This window comes from Phoenix dactylifera, chromosome 6, assembly GCF_009389715.1.
Source record: "Phoenix dactylifera cultivar Barhee BC4 chromosome 6, palm_55x_up_171113_PBpolish2nd_filt_p, whole genome shotgun sequence".
In the NCBI taxonomy this organism is placed as follows: Eukaryota; Viridiplantae; Streptophyta; class Magnoliopsida; order Arecales; family Arecaceae; genus Phoenix; species Phoenix dactylifera.
The window spans coordinates 18,273,087-18,290,338 of NC_052397.1; the positions used below are offsets into that span (position 1 = coordinate 18,273,087).

General features: G+C 39.3%; 1 protein-coding gene across 2 annotated transcripts; it reads left to right on the plus strand.

Moving 5' to 3' along the window:
• The first annotated feature begins 3,880 nt into the window (after positions 1–3,880).
• LOC103707484 (probable E3 ubiquitin-protein ligase ARI2) lies at positions 3,881–16,927 on the plus strand. Of its 2 annotated transcripts, XM_008791988.4 has the most exons (7): positions 3,881–4,307; positions 4,686–4,718; positions 4,817–5,096; positions 5,690–6,170; positions 15,321–15,869; positions 15,945–16,135; positions 16,362–16,927. In XM_008791988.4, exons 1-7 carry the CDS (start codon positions 4,161–4,163, stop codon positions 16,514–16,516), a joined length of 1,836 nt encoding a protein of 611 aa, XP_008790210.1. In that variant the 5' UTR covers positions 3,881–4,160; the 3' UTR covers positions 16,517–16,927. The 2 variants fall into 2 exon arrangements, with proteins under 2 accessions (XP_008790210.1, XP_008790211.1); XM_008791989.4 differs by lacking the exon at positions 4,686–4,718.
• Positions 16,928–17,252: the final 325 nt, after the last annotated feature.

The following is a 17,252-nucleotide window of genomic DNA, read 5'->3' on the forward strand; positions in this document are numbered from 1 at the left end:
CTCCATATCTACCCTCTCTCAATTTGGCGCACTGGGGCCCTCCTCGCTCGAACAATAACTCATTGGTTGGCTTGTCCTTTTTGATGCATATGTCGAAATCGATGATGTTCTCTAATACTTCTCTTCAGTGTTGAGTTTATGGTCACAAATGTGAACATCAAGTTGCAAGTTGCAATCAATATGAGCATCGACCATCACCTCCACTTGAGCAGCTTCAAGTATTTGCATATAATTTGCTCCTATATATGAAATCAAATCCTCATGCATAGAACCTTCTAGTAGCATAAATTTTGGAGTAGCTTTAAAATCAATTAATATACTAAAAATTTTGTCGAGTACCAAGGTATAATATGAATTATCTCCACCAAGCACAATTACTTCAAAATTAGTCAGCTTTTCAACATTATGGCTGACTAAATTTTTATAAGAAATATCAATATCTTAGATAGCTTCGACACAAGACTCTTCTGCATTATTTGATTCCTCGGTTTGGATCTTTACGGACAGATCAATTGAAGTATCCTTTGACTCTTTTTGAGCAACTTCAATCATAATCTCTTCTGAACTTGATACAACATCCATGTGATCAAGCTCCTTCTATTTTAAATTTTTTTTGGACTTGATCAATCCTCAAGCCGAACAACCTTGCCATACTCTAAATCTTTCAAACTTTAACCGATCTTTAATTGATCAAGCTCCGGTGCCTACGTGCCAGCCTCTAGTGCCCGACCGATCTCCCATCTTTTGTTTACAAACGATTGTCTTCTCTTTGTTAGGGCGAGGACGAGGGACACGCTGACTCTTAGAGGCATCTTGGAGGACTACTGTGAGGCATCAGGTCAGAGGGTGAACCTTCTCAAGTCTACCATCTGCTTCTGTTCGAAGACTAAGTTATGGGTGAAGCAAGCCATCAGGGGCTCTTTGGCAGAAGGGAGCATGAGGGGCCGTGGAGTTACCTAGGTGGCTCTATCACTAGGAGTAGATTGTTGATGACAGAGTGACTCAATATGGTGCAGTGCATCCAAGAGCGGCTTGAGAATTGGGGAGCTACCTCGTTATCTATAATGAGGAGGCTGATGCCGGTGAGATCAATTTTGAGCTCTATGCCAGTAGTCATCCCAAAGACGGTGCTGTTGAAGATTAAGCAATTGCTCTGAAGCTTTCTTTGGGGCTAATATGGGGGCGGACGTGAGGGTTTGGACACGTCCTATAGCCTAAGGGTCAAAGTGAGAGACATCTACGACCTTCTTTAGTGTGAGCAGCAACCGAAGCAGGATTACGTATGGATCTGGAGTTTTGGTCTTCACCCAAGGGTTGCCCTATTCCTCTAGAAGGTGGTTTGGGGTCGGCTACCGACAAGATCTGTCTTGAGCAAGTGCGGACTGAGCATCTAACCGTACTACCCTGGGTGTCAGTGGAGGAGTCCGTGGATTACATTTTGTTTTAGTGCGAATGAGCCATGAGGGTCTAGAGGCTTGTTGATATCCCTCCGGATGCATGGTGTGAGTCCATCCCCTTCACCCAAGCGCTCAGATGGTGGGCCCCACCTCTCAAACTCGGTATGTGACCATTAGGATAACTTATATTGCTTACCATATTTGGTTGGCCAGAAATGTCTGAATCTTTAGAGAGAGCAATCCTACCCCAGGTTCGTTGTGGAGCGAGCTAGCATGCAGGTTGTAGAGATTATCCATACATGTTCATCAAATAGGCCTTTGACAACTCAGGGTGCTAGGGCTCTATATCTGCTCCTGTAGCACCACGGATTGTGTTTATCACTTAGAAACCCCCATCTTTGATTTCCTCAAGGTCAACTTTGACGGATGTGTGTTGAATGGTGGCAGGAGGGGTGATGCGCGCTTTATAATCAGAGGCCCAGACTCTAGGGTGGTGGCAGCCGGTAGATGCCAGATTTTCAACATCTCCATCCCTGGGGTGGAGCTGAGGGCCGCTTGGGCTACTTTGTATTATGCTCAGTGCGAACGCAGTGCTGCTCGAAAATGACTCAGCTATGGTGATTAGATAGATCTAGAGGTGCACAGGTGGCATGCGTGGCTCCCATCTACTGCTCTGGGACATTTAGGGCATGGTAGGTAGAGACGTCGCCTTCCAGGCCAAGCATGTCTACAGAGAGGCCAATGAAGCTGCAGATTGGGTGGCTTCGTTTGTGGCAAATCACTCTAAGAGAGTGCTTTGGATTGGTGAGGAGTTGCCTAGAGCGTTCCGGGATTTGCTACTTTTTGACTTTTTTAGATGTATTCGCATTAGACTTGTATGAATCTGTTGTAGCAAAAGAAGAAGAAGAAGAAGACATCACACATATTTCCACTACCTTTTATCACCCCAAAAATTAATCCCAATGACCTAGAAAACAAATAAGAATCCAGTGAATTAGGACAGTCAGCTTATTGTCCATGAACACGTTGAAACTTTCAGAAAATGATCATAGGAGTGGAGATTACAAGAATTTTGAGTAGCCACAATAACTCTTCCTTCTTGACAAGGAGAATATTTCGAGCAATCCTTTGAACAAAGAATTGATTCAGCATCTAATACTTGCAAGTGAATTTATGTGCTGCTTCTTGCTTCAATTCCAGAGCAAATCTTCTTTACACGACCATCAGCCGATTAATGTCTGGCAGCTTGATTTGTCTCCACAAACATGGCGTTGAGAAATCTTGTCCAAGTGTTTGATCTGTCTTCCGGTGTTCATAGAGAATAAAGTTCAGAATCACACCCAATTTGATGAACACAAGTGGAGTCGGAGTTCAGAATCTCAAGGTTGGGAACATGTTGTGACATGTATCTTTTGGAGATGAAAGGGATAATGCCGGAGCTGAATACGCAAGCAGCTAGTATGAACACTGGGGAGATGCAGCAAGGTTGTCCGAATCTCCCGGCGATTGATCCCTGGGCTGCGGAGATTGACGTGGAAGCCGTTGTAGAAGTAGTCGGCAATGTCACCTGACTCAATGCTAGGATCCACGCCTGTAGTTGGCGATTGCATGGTAGAAAACCGTCTTTGTGTTTGTCTCCGAATTTCTCGAGCTCACGGTAGTCACACCGGCCATGCCCAATTGCATGACCCCAAGATGAAGAAGGTGATGCATCATGTTCGGAAACTTCTTGCTGCCAATTGCTTGCGTGGACGAGCTCGTGCATGTAGTCGCATAAGTATTATTAATTGAATTTTTTTTAAATATTTATATAAGGTCAAAAAATCTAAATAATACCATTCGACTATCTATTTCAGATAAGGTCCTAAATTACTACAAATCGTATCAAAATGGATCCAGCCTATGGCCTATGTAGATTAGGGAATACTACAGCACAGGCTTAGTGGGGCTGATCATGAGCCAATTTTGGTGATTGTGAATGATTTTGAACTCTTAAGTTAATGAAACTTAAACCAAGAAAATATTATGGCTTGTTTAAAAAATAGCTCGATTGCCAATGTCGGTCATGCTGAGAAGCTTTTATGTTGTCGCGGATCGCCAAACAAAACAGCAGAAGAAGGAGAGCCAAGAGAGGTGGAAGACATGGATATGTGTGTGTGTTTTCGGGACCAAGGGAAACGACGAAATCACCTGCAAAAGCTTTCCAGAGCCAGCCTGCCCTCTCCATTTGTTTGCGTGGTTGCAAGGCGCATGAAATATTCAGTAGGGATATTTTTAAAAGAATATATATTATAAAAATATTTTGCATAGGAGTATTTTGAAAATAATGGATTCGTTTGTATTTATATAGTTGACTAAAAGCGAGAAAGAGGGCCAGGTATGCATACGTGGGTTGCAAAAGAGGAAACAAGTCAGTTTTAGTAAGAATATTTGGGAAATAAAAATAATAATAATAACTGAAAACCAGCAAGGAGGCTAACCCTCCCCTCCCCCTTCCCCAAACCAGAGGGACGCTCGCCCTCCTCTTTACCCCTTCGCAACCCCCCTCCTCCCCACCCCTTATCTCTCGCTTCCGATCTCTTTTAATTCGTCCTCTCTATCCATCGTTCCTTCGTCGCCAAGCTTCCTCCTCTTCTTACCCCCCCCCCCTCTTCCCAACCTCCAATCCGATCTCCTCGAATCAATCGAGCCGCCCCACCGTCTCGACTCGTCCCCTCTTCCTCTCTATCTGTCTCTCCCTCTCTTTCTCTCTCTCTCTCTCGCATGGCGGAAGACGACGATTTCCCGTCATCGAGCGATCCGGAGGGAGCGGGCTGCTACTTCAGCGATCAGGATGATGTCCTCGAGGAGACCGTCCTTCAGGGTCTCGAGGACGGCCACGAGGAGGACTGCCAGTGGTCCGTCTCATCGGTGAGGTCTCTCTTCCCTGTCTCCGCCATCTCTTTTATCCCTTCCATGGGCTCCCCTAGGGTTTTCTTTTGCCTGGATTCTTCAGTGTGCATCTCGGGTATCGGTTTCTTGATCCCTCTGTTTGGATTGCTTTTCCCCCAAATTTTTATCTGTCTGCCATGTTAAGATTCGTTCTTATAATAAATTTTCGAGATCGTCTGCTCAAATAACGCTTCTTTCTAAATTATAACGGGAATAAAGGCGGGTTTGAAAGAAAATATAACTCCCTGCAGCTGAAATTAGCGTGCAATTTCTCTTCCTTTCTTTTTTGTGACATCGAAAGGCTGCCTTTTTTGATATATTGTAATTTTCCTTTTATCCTCCGCTGATTTATTGTAGGTTATCACAAAGGAGTCTCTTTTGGCAGCGCAGGTAATGTACTTTTCCCTGATAGGTTGATGATTTTGTTTCGATAATCATGTTGCTTAGTATTTGATTCATTGTTTTCAATGGTTTTCTGATTATTGCAGAAGGAGGATTTGAGAAAGGTGATGGATTTGTTATCTCTAAGGGAGCAGCATGCGAGGACCCTGCTAATCCATTACCGCTGGGATGTGGAGAGGATCTTTGAGTTGCTTGATCAAAAAGGGAAAGAGCGATTATTCTCAGAGGCAGGAGTGACCATCATTCAGCATAAAGACCTTGACTTGTCTAGCTCATCTGACCCGGTGAGATGTAATGTCTGTTTCGAAGATGTTTCTTCGAGCACAGTCACAAAGATGGATTGTGGGCACGACTATTGTAATGATTGTAAGTCTTCTCTCCTTATTTCAAGCATTTGTAACTGTCCCTGAGTTTATGTAATTTTTTTTTTTCGAAAAATAGATGACCTGAAAGCAACTTTTAAACATGCTCTGAGTAATGGTATCTTCACTTCTGTATAGATCTTCTTTGTTGAGCTATATGTTAAACAGTACAAGACAGAAAAACTTTCTTGTTAAGCCTACCTCTACATGGCTCTTGCTCATCATTGGCTCGGCCATGAACTCTAAATCAGTTCCTAAGGAACCGGCAAAACTCATCAACACTTCATGATCTTTTATGGAAAATATGGTGCATTCGCCCATATAATAAGACAAATTTCAAGGTCTGAAATCTATTGCTATTAAGTTCTTTAATTTTCAAAGTTTTCTCTACATTATCCAGCATTCCAATTTATGGTAGCTCGTCAGTCTGCTAAATAATAACCGTTTTTTTTTCTCCTATTTATTTTTCTCGTGGAGAAATTTGTTTAATCTTGATGTATGTATGTTGATTACGCTTCACCCTCAGATCCTTGTGCCATTTTCTTCTTCTTTTTTGACTGATGGACCATTGACTTGGTTCTTTTGTAATTTCTGTAGGTTGGACGGAACATTTCATTGTCAAGATAAATGAAGGGCAAAGTCGGCGCATAAGGTGCATTGCTCCTAAGTGTAATGCTGTTTGTGATGAGTCAGTTGTTAGGAATTTAGTCAGTGCAAGACATCCGGATATTGCAGACCGTTTTGACCGATTTCTGCTTGAATCTTATATTGAGGACAATAATAAGGTTAAATGGTGCCCCAGTGTACCACATTGTGGGAATGCTATACGTGTTGAGGGTGATACTGATTGTGAGGTGGAGTGTGCATGTGGGCTGCAGTTTTGTTTCAATTGCTTATCACAAGCACATTCTCCTTGTTCATGCCTGATGTGGGAGCTATGGACCAGGAAATGCCAGGATGAATCAGAGACTGTGAATTGGATCACAGTTAACACAAAACCCTGCCCAAAGTGTCACAAGCCTGTTGAAAAGAATGGTGGCTGCAACTTAGTTGCATGCATTTGCGGACAAGCATTTTGGTAAGTGTTCTTATGTTTTGTTCTTGTTTATTTTTCTTCTGACTATTCATTTGTTAGAGTGACATTTCTTCAAACATGACATGCTACATTTGAACTCCATTAAGATTTCTTTTTTCCTTTTTGATCTAATGTTTCCTAATTACTAACTTGATAACTTGCATGTGATCTCTTTCAATAATATGTCTGACTATCCATTGCTTGTATAGTGCATCAATAGAAATGATGGAGGTTATTGGAATGCCATATACTTCCTAGCAAGGTTTTAAGTGCTGGTTCATGCCAGCCATGCCATACCATGCTAGGCTGGTGTGCACACTAGCCGTACATGATCTAGTATTCTGCATATCACGAGGTACCGACCCATGCTTACGCTGGTACATCACATGTTCATATGTCTTAGGGCTGCTTCTTACTGCGCAGAACATTTTTTTCTTTTTTCTTTTCCTTATTTTTTTTTAGCATAACGTGGCTTTTGCTGACCAGTGGCCAGTATGCCCCATGCTAGCAGCCACTTAAATCCTTACTTTCTACTATAATGTTACATGGGCAGTCCAAAATTTGGGTTTTCGATGAGTGTTTACAATTAAAACTCCTGGACACTTCATGAGACTTCAAATAACAAACCTGTTGTCATTACATTTATATATCTCCTTTTGGCAACCATTCCTAGAGGCTCTCGGGTCTAATATAATATATAACAAAGGTTTTATCAATTCCATTGATTAAAAAGAAATGATTGATCACATTATGCATTAAATGAATTGTTTTTTTACTTATTTACTGCAACATCTTTATGTTATGAATGTCTCTCTGTCAAGTTTCTTGAAGGTTCCATTGTCTAACTCTTCTAGACACTTGGACATTGGACACTCATGTTAGGTTCCCATATAAAATTGTCCTCTTTTATGAGCATCTACCTGATTGTCATTTTTAGTGGGTTCATCAGCTTAAATTTGTCTCTTTTCTTTGTATAATAAATTGAACATTTATATAATACTCAGATTAGGTGACCTCTTGGCTATCAATTTTTGACTAGGCCCTCAAATTTATATGGATTGCTAGGGTCTTATGTAATCCGAAGAATGGAAAGAGGGTTGGCTTGACTCTCATTCCGTCTCACAAGATCTAAAAACAAGTGTTGGCACCCTCCAACTGAGATAGTTCTAATCTGACAATTGTGTTATGATTGATCTTTCGGTCATGGGCAACCTTATGGGCATATAGACCCAACAAGTGTTACTAAGCGTGGACATACTTTAATGTTTGACAGTCGTTTGTTGTTTGGTTTCGGATCAAACCACTCTAGTTCGGTGAAAAGCCTCTATGACTCTGTCGAAGTAAGCGGACCACTATTCCTGGCTTTTTGAAGGGGTCCGACCTATACCGACTATCGCCCTCGTTTTCCTTGTCTTTGCCTCTAGTGTCATCTTTTGAAGAAATGCCACACGCTTGATAATGTATTACTATGGAAGTCTAATAGGCGCAGCCCCTCTTAAACTTCTCAACGAGTAGTCACCCTCAGACCGATGGCCAGACCGAGCGCTTCAATGCCTTACTTGAAGAATACCTTAGGCACTTCGTAAGTGCCAACCAGAAGAATTGGGTAAACTTGCTAGACGTTGCTCAATTCTGCTTCAACTTACAAAAGAGCTCTTCCTCAAACAAGAGCCCATTCGAGCTTGTCACAGGCCAGCAACCCCTTATGCCCCACACAGTTGTTGCTGGATATCAAGGAAGTAGTCCAAGTGCTTAGTTGTTTGCCAAGGAGTGGCACAAGAATGCTGATGTTCACCTTGAGACTGATTCGCTAACTCTAGCCAACATGGTAAGTGGGTTGGTGGAACTGACCTAGGATATGAGAGCTACTATTGAGAAAATTAGGTGCTACTTGGAAGCTTTCATAATGCCAAGGTTACCATGTCTATAGAGAATGTAATCAGGCTGCTGATTGGACAGCAAATTTTCGGAGATCTAATGTTGTATGGAGAAACTTTTTTCTGAAGGAGCTTTTGGAGCGAGTGAGAGCTGATCAGATGGCTCTCTACTTTACTCGTGGAATGGTTCTTGCCCCTGCGTTCGCCCTGGGGCTTTGTTTACAAAAAAAAAAAAACCTTTCTTTGTCTTTTTATCTTTAAACCTTTGATGCCGGCCCACTCCAAAGATACCTTTGGGTATTTTATGAATACAGGCCTAACCTAGTATGTAGCCTGCGATCCTGCTAGTTGTGCTGGCTCAATCCACGAATTTTACAAAATTTTCAGCCCAGTCATGCAAGAAAATCCAAACAGGCCCTAAAGGTTTTGAAAAATATAGCAATGTGTATTGGTAATTAGCACATTATCTAGGGCAACATGCTTAGTTTTCACATTATTTTATAAATTACCACATATATTAGGTAAAATTAAATAATAAAGTCACTAATATATTTATAAATATATTATAAAAGTTTTAAAAAGTGTAGATTTACTTTATGTAATTTGTGGTAATGAATTACGTGATTTTTGACTTATGGTCGTCAGGTAATTATACGGTGTTTGGGACTAATATGAAATAAAATAATATTAAAATAATCTTAAAATCACATTTTCAAGATCTCTAAACCTTAAAATAACTATAATTGAAAAGAATTAAAAAATAATGAATCAGTACTCGATTAAAACGCTTCTATCTATACGATATGGTGTTACCAACCTGATATCAGACCTGTACATCACCCAATACCCAGATTGCAAACCTTGTTGTAAGCTTTCTAGATGATGTTAATGCCTGATTTCTTAGCATTGTTGTCGAAATGAAGAGGTGTTTATATGCGTAAACCCTTTTCTCTAAATCAAGAGTTGCTCACTATATAAAATCTTTTTGTGAAATGAAAATCACTATAAGTGCAAATCTATTTAGATGGAATGAACCATAACATCTAATCCTACAGTGCTAGTGTGTTCTTCCTATCCAAGCCCTTATTTTGTAGGTGTTATCATGCTTGTTGACCTAGAATGGATCTGTTTTCTTTTTCCTTACCAAGTTATAAAGTTTTCTCATGTATGACCATATTTGGGTCGTATAGGTGGTAGTCAAGTTGATACTAAGTCATTTAACCTTAATGATTTTTTTTGTCTCCTGCTATCAAGAATATAGTTGTGATGGACAACCATATGTTCCAGACAAATTTGTTTTAGATTTGAGCTCAATGTCCTTGATTTTCATGGCAAGATTAATCTTGGTTACATTTTTAATCAGGTAGCTAGCTATCCAAGTTATTATAGTCAGCATCAGGTATCTGAACAACAAGGGTCCGGTTTGCTTTGGAGAAGCTAAAAGCAGTTACATATTTGTGGTGGTTGCGCTAGTGGCACACAAATAAACAAATGAAAAAAAAACAATTTAGAGAAAATTAAATGATTGTTAAAATCTGATTCTTGCCTGGCAATATGAACAATAATTCATCTTAAATTTTCACCAATCTGCAACAGTGTGAGGAAGCTGTTATAGAACATCAACAGGTAATATAATAAATAGGCTATATAGACGTGGTTGTTTGAGAAGGAAGCATCCCTCACAGTATGCATGTTACTGAGTTGATATCATAAATTCAAGATGATGCAGTGGGGAATTAAACTTTCGGTACTCAAGATGCATGTTGTGGCTTGGCAAATAGAGAAGTGTAATGACCAAGACATCACTTATAGTCTATTTGAAGCGCTAGGCTTATGCTAGAACTTGCTGGGGAACATATTAGGCCAATAGAGGAAAGGTTAGAAATCAAAAGTTGTCATGCTTTATAAGTGTGGAAGCAACTCATCTTTTCTAGCAGATTCGTAAGCTGATCATTGAATGTGACTACTGCAATGACAAAAATGAGGAAGAGGACCTCCATGGGAAAGATCAAGTGGTCGCATGAATAAATGTAGAGATCATTTGGAATACATCCTATTTACCTGACAAAAGGATGTCCAGAGAAGAAAGAGCTTTCAGTTCCATGTTGAGTACTGTAGACCAGAAAAGTATGCAATGCCCAACCTCATTTATGGTCTGAACTCAAAAACTAGGTATTGTCCTAATTTATACAACCTTTCTTGATTAGATGACACAACTAAGGCACCTTGGGCCATGATCATATTAATGCTGAAATTTCATAAGAACGATTAATTCAAAGATGAAGGACAGTGTTATGTTGTCCTTGTGAAGTGTGCACCTTTTCTTCTTTTTTTGTGTTGTGTGTCGAGGGGGGGGGCACTAGGCCATGTTTGTTTTCTTGTACAGTAATATATGTGGCTCAAGCATTTTGTATGCCACAAATATCAAATCGGAAAAGTTGCATTGCATTCTACAAAGCCGAAGTGAGATTCAGATCTAATATAGCAATGTGTAGGCTATTAGAACCAAAGGTAAGTGCTATTTCATTTCTTGTGCTTCATCCAGTGTAAAACAATATAGGTCTATATCTTGAGTTTAGGCAATATTATTAAACTCAAGGAGTTTTGTTAAGCAAATACAATTGATGCAGTCATCTATAAAGCAACTTTATTTGGATAGGTTCCAAAAGGGTTCTAAAAGAATGAAAGAGATTGATGTCATTTTGTTCTGTTACAACATACTCTATTTGGGTTGCCGAAATATTGATAGTTTGGTGCAAATTACCAGTTGGCCAATTAGTGGATCTTATGATATGATGGGAATTTGACATGGATTGTCATTCTTTTAGGAGTTCGTCTTGGACTCAAATTGAAATCTTACCAGATCGGTCCATCACTAACATGAAAGGAGTGTTGGGGTTTAGTGTTAACCCATGGCAAGTTAGTTGGCTTACTCTTTTTATCTTACATCACTTACCTACCCTGATTTATCATACCCTGCTTGGTTTTGACTTATCCTGTTTGGATACATAGGGGAGGAAAGAAAAGAAGGGAAAAAAAGAGAAGAGAACTTTGGACACTAAAGAAAGGAAGAGAAGTGAAAGATAGTTTCTCGTCTCTCCAAATCTTTTTGTTTTTGGAGTGAAACAAAAGGTGGGTTAGGAGAGGAACCTCATCTCTTAGTTTCTCTTCTCTTCTTTCCTCATTAACTATCCTAACAGGAGAATGTAACTTCTTGTCTTCTCACCTTATTTAACTATCCAAACGGAGAATATAACTTAACGAGCTTTTCTCTCTTCTCTTCCTCTTTTGCCGGTCAATCCAAACATTGTGTTAGAGAGGGTTGAAGGTTGTAGAAAAATAAATAAGAACGAGGGAGAAAAGAGATAAATGGAGAAAAGGAAGCAGCTCATTTCCTAGGGGGCTCTTGGAGCATTTGGGAGCTTATTCAAGAAAAAAAAAACTCGTTCCATCCTCAAGGGCTGGTCTTGAGTGCTGTTTTTCCCAAAATTAGTGAGCTAAGAGACACTTTTATGCATTCTCATGTTCATAGTCGAGTTGATGTCTCCCCTTGTAACTTGGTAATCTTCATCATTTGCATTGTCTTCCCATGGATGTGTTTCGCCAAACTGCATGAATCCTTATCTTGATTTTTGATTTGTTTATTCTTATGATTTCTTTTATAATTGTTGTTATATTGCTCATTATAAGAGCCCAAAGGTTGCAGGTTTGTGTGGAACGACATGTTTGTCCACCAAAAAAATGTTTGTAGAAAGACCCTCGAACAAAGTTGTTGGTATCAAATTTTGCATTTATGTTTTGTAACCAAGAATGCTAGGCTTATCTATTCAATAATGAAGTGGGATCCATCCTCATAATAAGAAGGTGGCTGATTGCTGGTCAATTGTTACTTTGGAGGAAAATAGGAGAGTAAAAGCTCTCATCCCCCTCTATAGGCAGCAAAGTACTTCAGGCCAATTAAGGGCCAATCGTGCTCAGACCCAAGATTAACCTGGAACAAGAATATGCTTGTCTGCTGCTCCTTGGACATCAACTTTGCTGATTATGAATTTTCTTCTTATTGTTATCGATTTTATCATATACAAAACCAATTTGAGGAGTTCATTGACGGTTTGAGCCATGACTACTTGCTGAGACAATTGAGTCCGGCTAAGATAGGCTTGAAGGAGGCAATTTTTGGGATTGAGGCCAACAAGGAGTCTAACATTTGGGCAAGCTTTAAAAAAATCTAATTCAGGTTGGGATTGGACTACACTTCCTCGAGGGCAAGGTTGTATCAGGCTCACTCTTGGAATGTGGCCAGTTAACAACCTCAGATTTGATCTAGGTTAGATATTGACAAAATCCTGTCCCATCACTTATTGTTTATGGAGAAAAGATACCGAACTCCAAGCCCATTTCTGTTCCTTGTTTTAGCATATCATCTTTGAGATATGCAGTAGATTTACCAAATATTGAGTAAGATTCATTTTGTATTTTATGCTTAGCTTCACTTTTTTTGCCCTAGTTTAGAAGCAGCAGCAGGGATAATGCTAAAATACAAATTTTAGTAAACAAAAATGAAATTTGGGATATGAGAGTAACCTTTCAATACTTAACCATGGTGTTCTATGCTAATAGTATACAAATGCAAGTCAAATGCATTCTGCAATGTGCATTTTTTTGGGTATAGTAGCTTATAAACCATTACAATTCAACCATGGTCTTACAAGCTACTAGTTATCATCACAACTCACCTAAGTTAAATGACTCTATTTAAAAGAATGCAAATGCGAATTATATTGTTGATTGCAAATAATTTGTGCCCTTATGGTGTTGCAATATTACAACATAGGGGTGCAATTGGGTAAGTTAAAAAATCCCAACTTGTTCTCCAGCTCAATTGAGTTGGGGGTTGAGTTAGACCCAATATGAGCCCAACTGTAACTCTAAACCCTAAACTCTAAGCCAATCACAACCCAACCTAAGCCCTACCAAACCTTATAAATAAATAAATAAATAAATAATTCCTATTTATTTTTCATAGAAATTATTTAGATATTTCATGTTGCTATATGTTGACTCATGTTAAATTATAAAATTATAAGTGTACAATGAAAAATTTAGGATAGTTGAGGCCTCAACCTAATAAATATTAATTTAACAAAATGTTCCGAAACTTTCCCAATATTAAACCTATTCAACCCAACCTAACCCGATTAATATGACCCAATGCATCCCAGCCTGATAGTAACTTGACCAAACCTGAATTTATCTTAAGATGGGTTTGGGTTTGACTGGGTTGGAGAAATCCCAACCCAAGGCCGGGTAGGGTCAGGATAGACTTAGGAGAGAGCTTGGGTTGGGGTTAGCCCTTAACCCAGCCCTACACATGAGTTGCAACCCTATTACAATGTGCGCCAACTGGGCTCCACTTTGCTGCCTGAGAACTAAAACAGGGATACTCATTGACCTCTCCCTGATAGTATAGTAATAACTTCTTGGTCTTGGTTATTCGTTGGTTGCATAGTTAAATATAGACAAACACCATTTGCTCCATCATCTTATTTGTATTGTTTGTCTTGGTTTTTATTTAATCACTATAACATGGGATCCATCCAGGTTATCAAAATTTGTGAATTAAATGAATGCTTTGAAGCAATCTCAGTTTTCTCATCTTAACACTTTTTTTTTTGTTTCATAGTCTACTAGATGTAAAAAAATATATAGACTGCATATATATATATAAATATAAATGCAAAAATGTATAAATACATATTATCTGTATTATTTGGAAAACTATTAGAATTGTATGTACTCAATTCCTCAGAATGATATATATTGGAGTATTTATAAGAGGTTCAACTGGTTTAAAAGTCAAAATCTAGTAAACCATTTTGCTGGCTATTTTTTTTCAAAAAAAAAAGACCAAGTATTTGAGCAGATTAGAATGCATGTGCAGGGAATGGGTGGAAACTTATGAAGATGAGGATAAAAGAATCATCTGAATGTATAGCAATAATTATAATAATAAAATAAACAAAACTGATTCAGTGACATATATAAAGAGACACATTGTACATGGATTAAAAAATTCCATTAAATCTAGATTATGACAAAGCTTGTTTAATTGTAAATGTTTAGATTAGTGCGGTACCTTATAGTCGGTTGTAATTACAGCCAATAGTGTAATAAAATCAGTACAATGGGAGGTTGCCAATTCAGCTCTTCCTCTCATCTCTATATCACCAAGCCATGGTTCTACTTTCTTTGTATCTTGATGAATTGGAAATAAAATGTACTTGGATGCATCTAATACTTCCAACGTTCTCATTTATTCAGTGGATTCATAATTTTATTGCCTTTCCTCCTATAAATAACTCTGGCATTTTATATTCGCGTCAATGTGGACCAAAAGTATGTTCAATTGAAAATGTGATAACTAGAGTGAATTTATCTATCATGACTGTAGCAAGAATTACTTGTTTAGGAGGATCAGAAAGATAAGTCACTGAACTCTCAACTACATTATCCAATTGGAGGATCTTGATGAGTAAATAAGTGTTAAAATTTACTTCTGTTTGCATTCTATACGTATCATCAGCATATCTGAAACAGTGGAAATTAAGATCTTCAAAATTTTAAACTGTTTATAGGTTTTGTAAATTGTAATGCTTTGTCCTTTTGTGTCTTCGGGAGTTTTGCTTAGAGCAATTAGTTAAAAAGGTAAAAAAAGATATACGTGCCTAAGTTCAGTTGGGAGGGTCCTTTAAACATTAGGACTGTGATTAAGAATTATTTTGTCATTATCCATAGGGTTCCATGAAGTTGAGAATTCTGTGTTATGACCGTGTGTTGCCATATGTTGCAAAAGAATATAGAGGGTATTCTATATTAATCCCATTCTGTGATACTGTGTAACCATAATGATAGTTGGGGAAGATGAGCTCAATTATCACTAATGGCAACAGGAAGTCTATATGCTATTAAAACTTGATGGTTGAGCTATGCTGAAAAAAAAACTTGGAGCTGCATCTTCTATCATGAGCAGTCTGCGTGTTTTGCTAGTAAGTGGAGCTTCCTTGAGGTCTTACAAATGAGGAGAGCAAATATTCAAATTTCTGAGATATATGCTTGAGTCATGCAAATCATCTGTTGCAGGAATTGCATAAATAGTTTTGTGAATAATGCTCCTCATGCAGTCATAACTTAATACGTTTTGTATGTTTTAGCAACTTTAAGATATCCTGCAAACTATAATACAGGCCAGTGTTTATAATTTAATGTCTCTATACAGTTGGCTATGTGGTGGTGCTACTGGGAGAGATCATACATGGTCAAGTATCAGTGGCCACAGTTGCGGACGCTTCAAAGATGATCAGGAGAAAAGGACAGAACGTGCAAGGCGTGACCTTTATCGATACATGCACTATCATAACCGATACAAGGCTCACACAGATTCTCTGAAGCAAGAAAGCAATCTCAAGGAAACTATTCAGGGAAAAATATCTATCTCAGAAAATAAGGAATCCAAGATCAAGGATTATGCTTGGGTGACTAATGGATTGAACAGGCTGTTTAGATCAAGGCGCGTTCTTTCATATTCATACCCATTTGCTTTTTACATGTTTGGAGATGAGCTCTTCAAGGAGGAAATGACAACAGAGGAGAGGGACTTGAAGCAAAACCTATTTGAGGACCAGCAACAACAACTGGAATCAAATGTAGAGAAGCTTTCTATGTTTTTAGAGAAGGATTTTCAGGACTTTTCAGATGATGAGGTCATGGATACGATGAGTCATGTCATCAATCTGTCCAATGTTGTGGACCGGCTTTGCAAGCAGATGTAAGTATGCACTTTAGAAAGTTCTGTATACATACATACATATATATGTACATAATGACAATATCATCCTTGCAGGTATAAATGTATCGAGAATGACTTGCTGTATCCCCTCCAACGTGCGACTCATAATATTGCTCCATATAAGTCCAAGGGCCTTGAAAGGGCATCGGAACTCTCTCTTTGTTGGGATTCTGATCGAAGTATGAGTGTGAAAACCAATCCTGAAGACAGTTGTACCCAACGGAATTCCACTGCAAATGGAAGCGGTACATATATTTGACTCTGCAGCTCGGTTTCTATTTTTATGAAGTTACTAGTAAATAATCTACACTCCTCGTATCCGGTGCTATAGGGTGTTCTCCTGTTTTGCTTTGTTTTTGCTTAAGTTCAATATTCTCTCTGTTCTCTTGGTTAGCTGGAAAGCTAAATTAGGAGCAGCCTAAAAAAGCATTACCTTGGAAGCCACTAACGGACTTCAATCTTCTAATATAGGAGCAACATTGCCGGGTAGATATTCTGTCATTTTGCATGGATCAAGCTCCGACGAGAGTGGATGTTCTTCCCGTAAACGCCCGAGGACAGATACTCTTGGAGGTGCGGCTCGTTTCGATCTGAACATGCCGGCTGAGGTGGTTGATAAGAGCTGAAACCAATCCTCCAGGTTGCATCATTTTACAACTGTACAGCTTTAAATTGAACCGTCATGACCCGGATAAAAGGTTTCCTGCTGTATGTGCTGGTCTTTTGGCTCTTTCGGCATTTTGAAGGTTGGTTTGGTATTAAAACACCGGGAAATAGAAAAAGAACACCATATGTTTATGAAGTCTTCCCTTGTTTTGCATATGACAAACTTCCAGCCATTGTGCATAGGTTCCGTAGAGCCCATTCCCGTCGACCAGTGCGGGGATCTTTCTGGACATTGGGAGGTTCCTCAATTTTTGAACCCCCCATGCACGGGCTTTGAGTATTTTCAATGGGTGGGTTGTTATTTGGAAGTTGGATCTAAGCTTATGATATTGATGATAATGAAGTTAATGACTGCTTTTCATTCCTTTTAAGGTTCTGTTAAATATGTAATCCATCGCACCTGCTGATTCGACGAACGAGCTTGTTTGGTTTATCGGGGCGCTCCTCGGTCAACCAGATGCCAATGTGCTGTGGTACATACATGCTGCTTCTGTGGCCTTCCTTGATACGCGATCATCGAACGCTTGAGATCTGTGCAGGCTGAAGTCTCCAGGCAGAGGAAACGTTTGTAAGGTCTAACGGGCCGCACCACGAAACACGAAATCCAGGGATACAAACAGAAGGCGAGGGGAAGTGGGGGGGGGGGGGGGGGGTATGTCAACCAGCATTGTCGGGTATGTTACACCGTCAGACTGT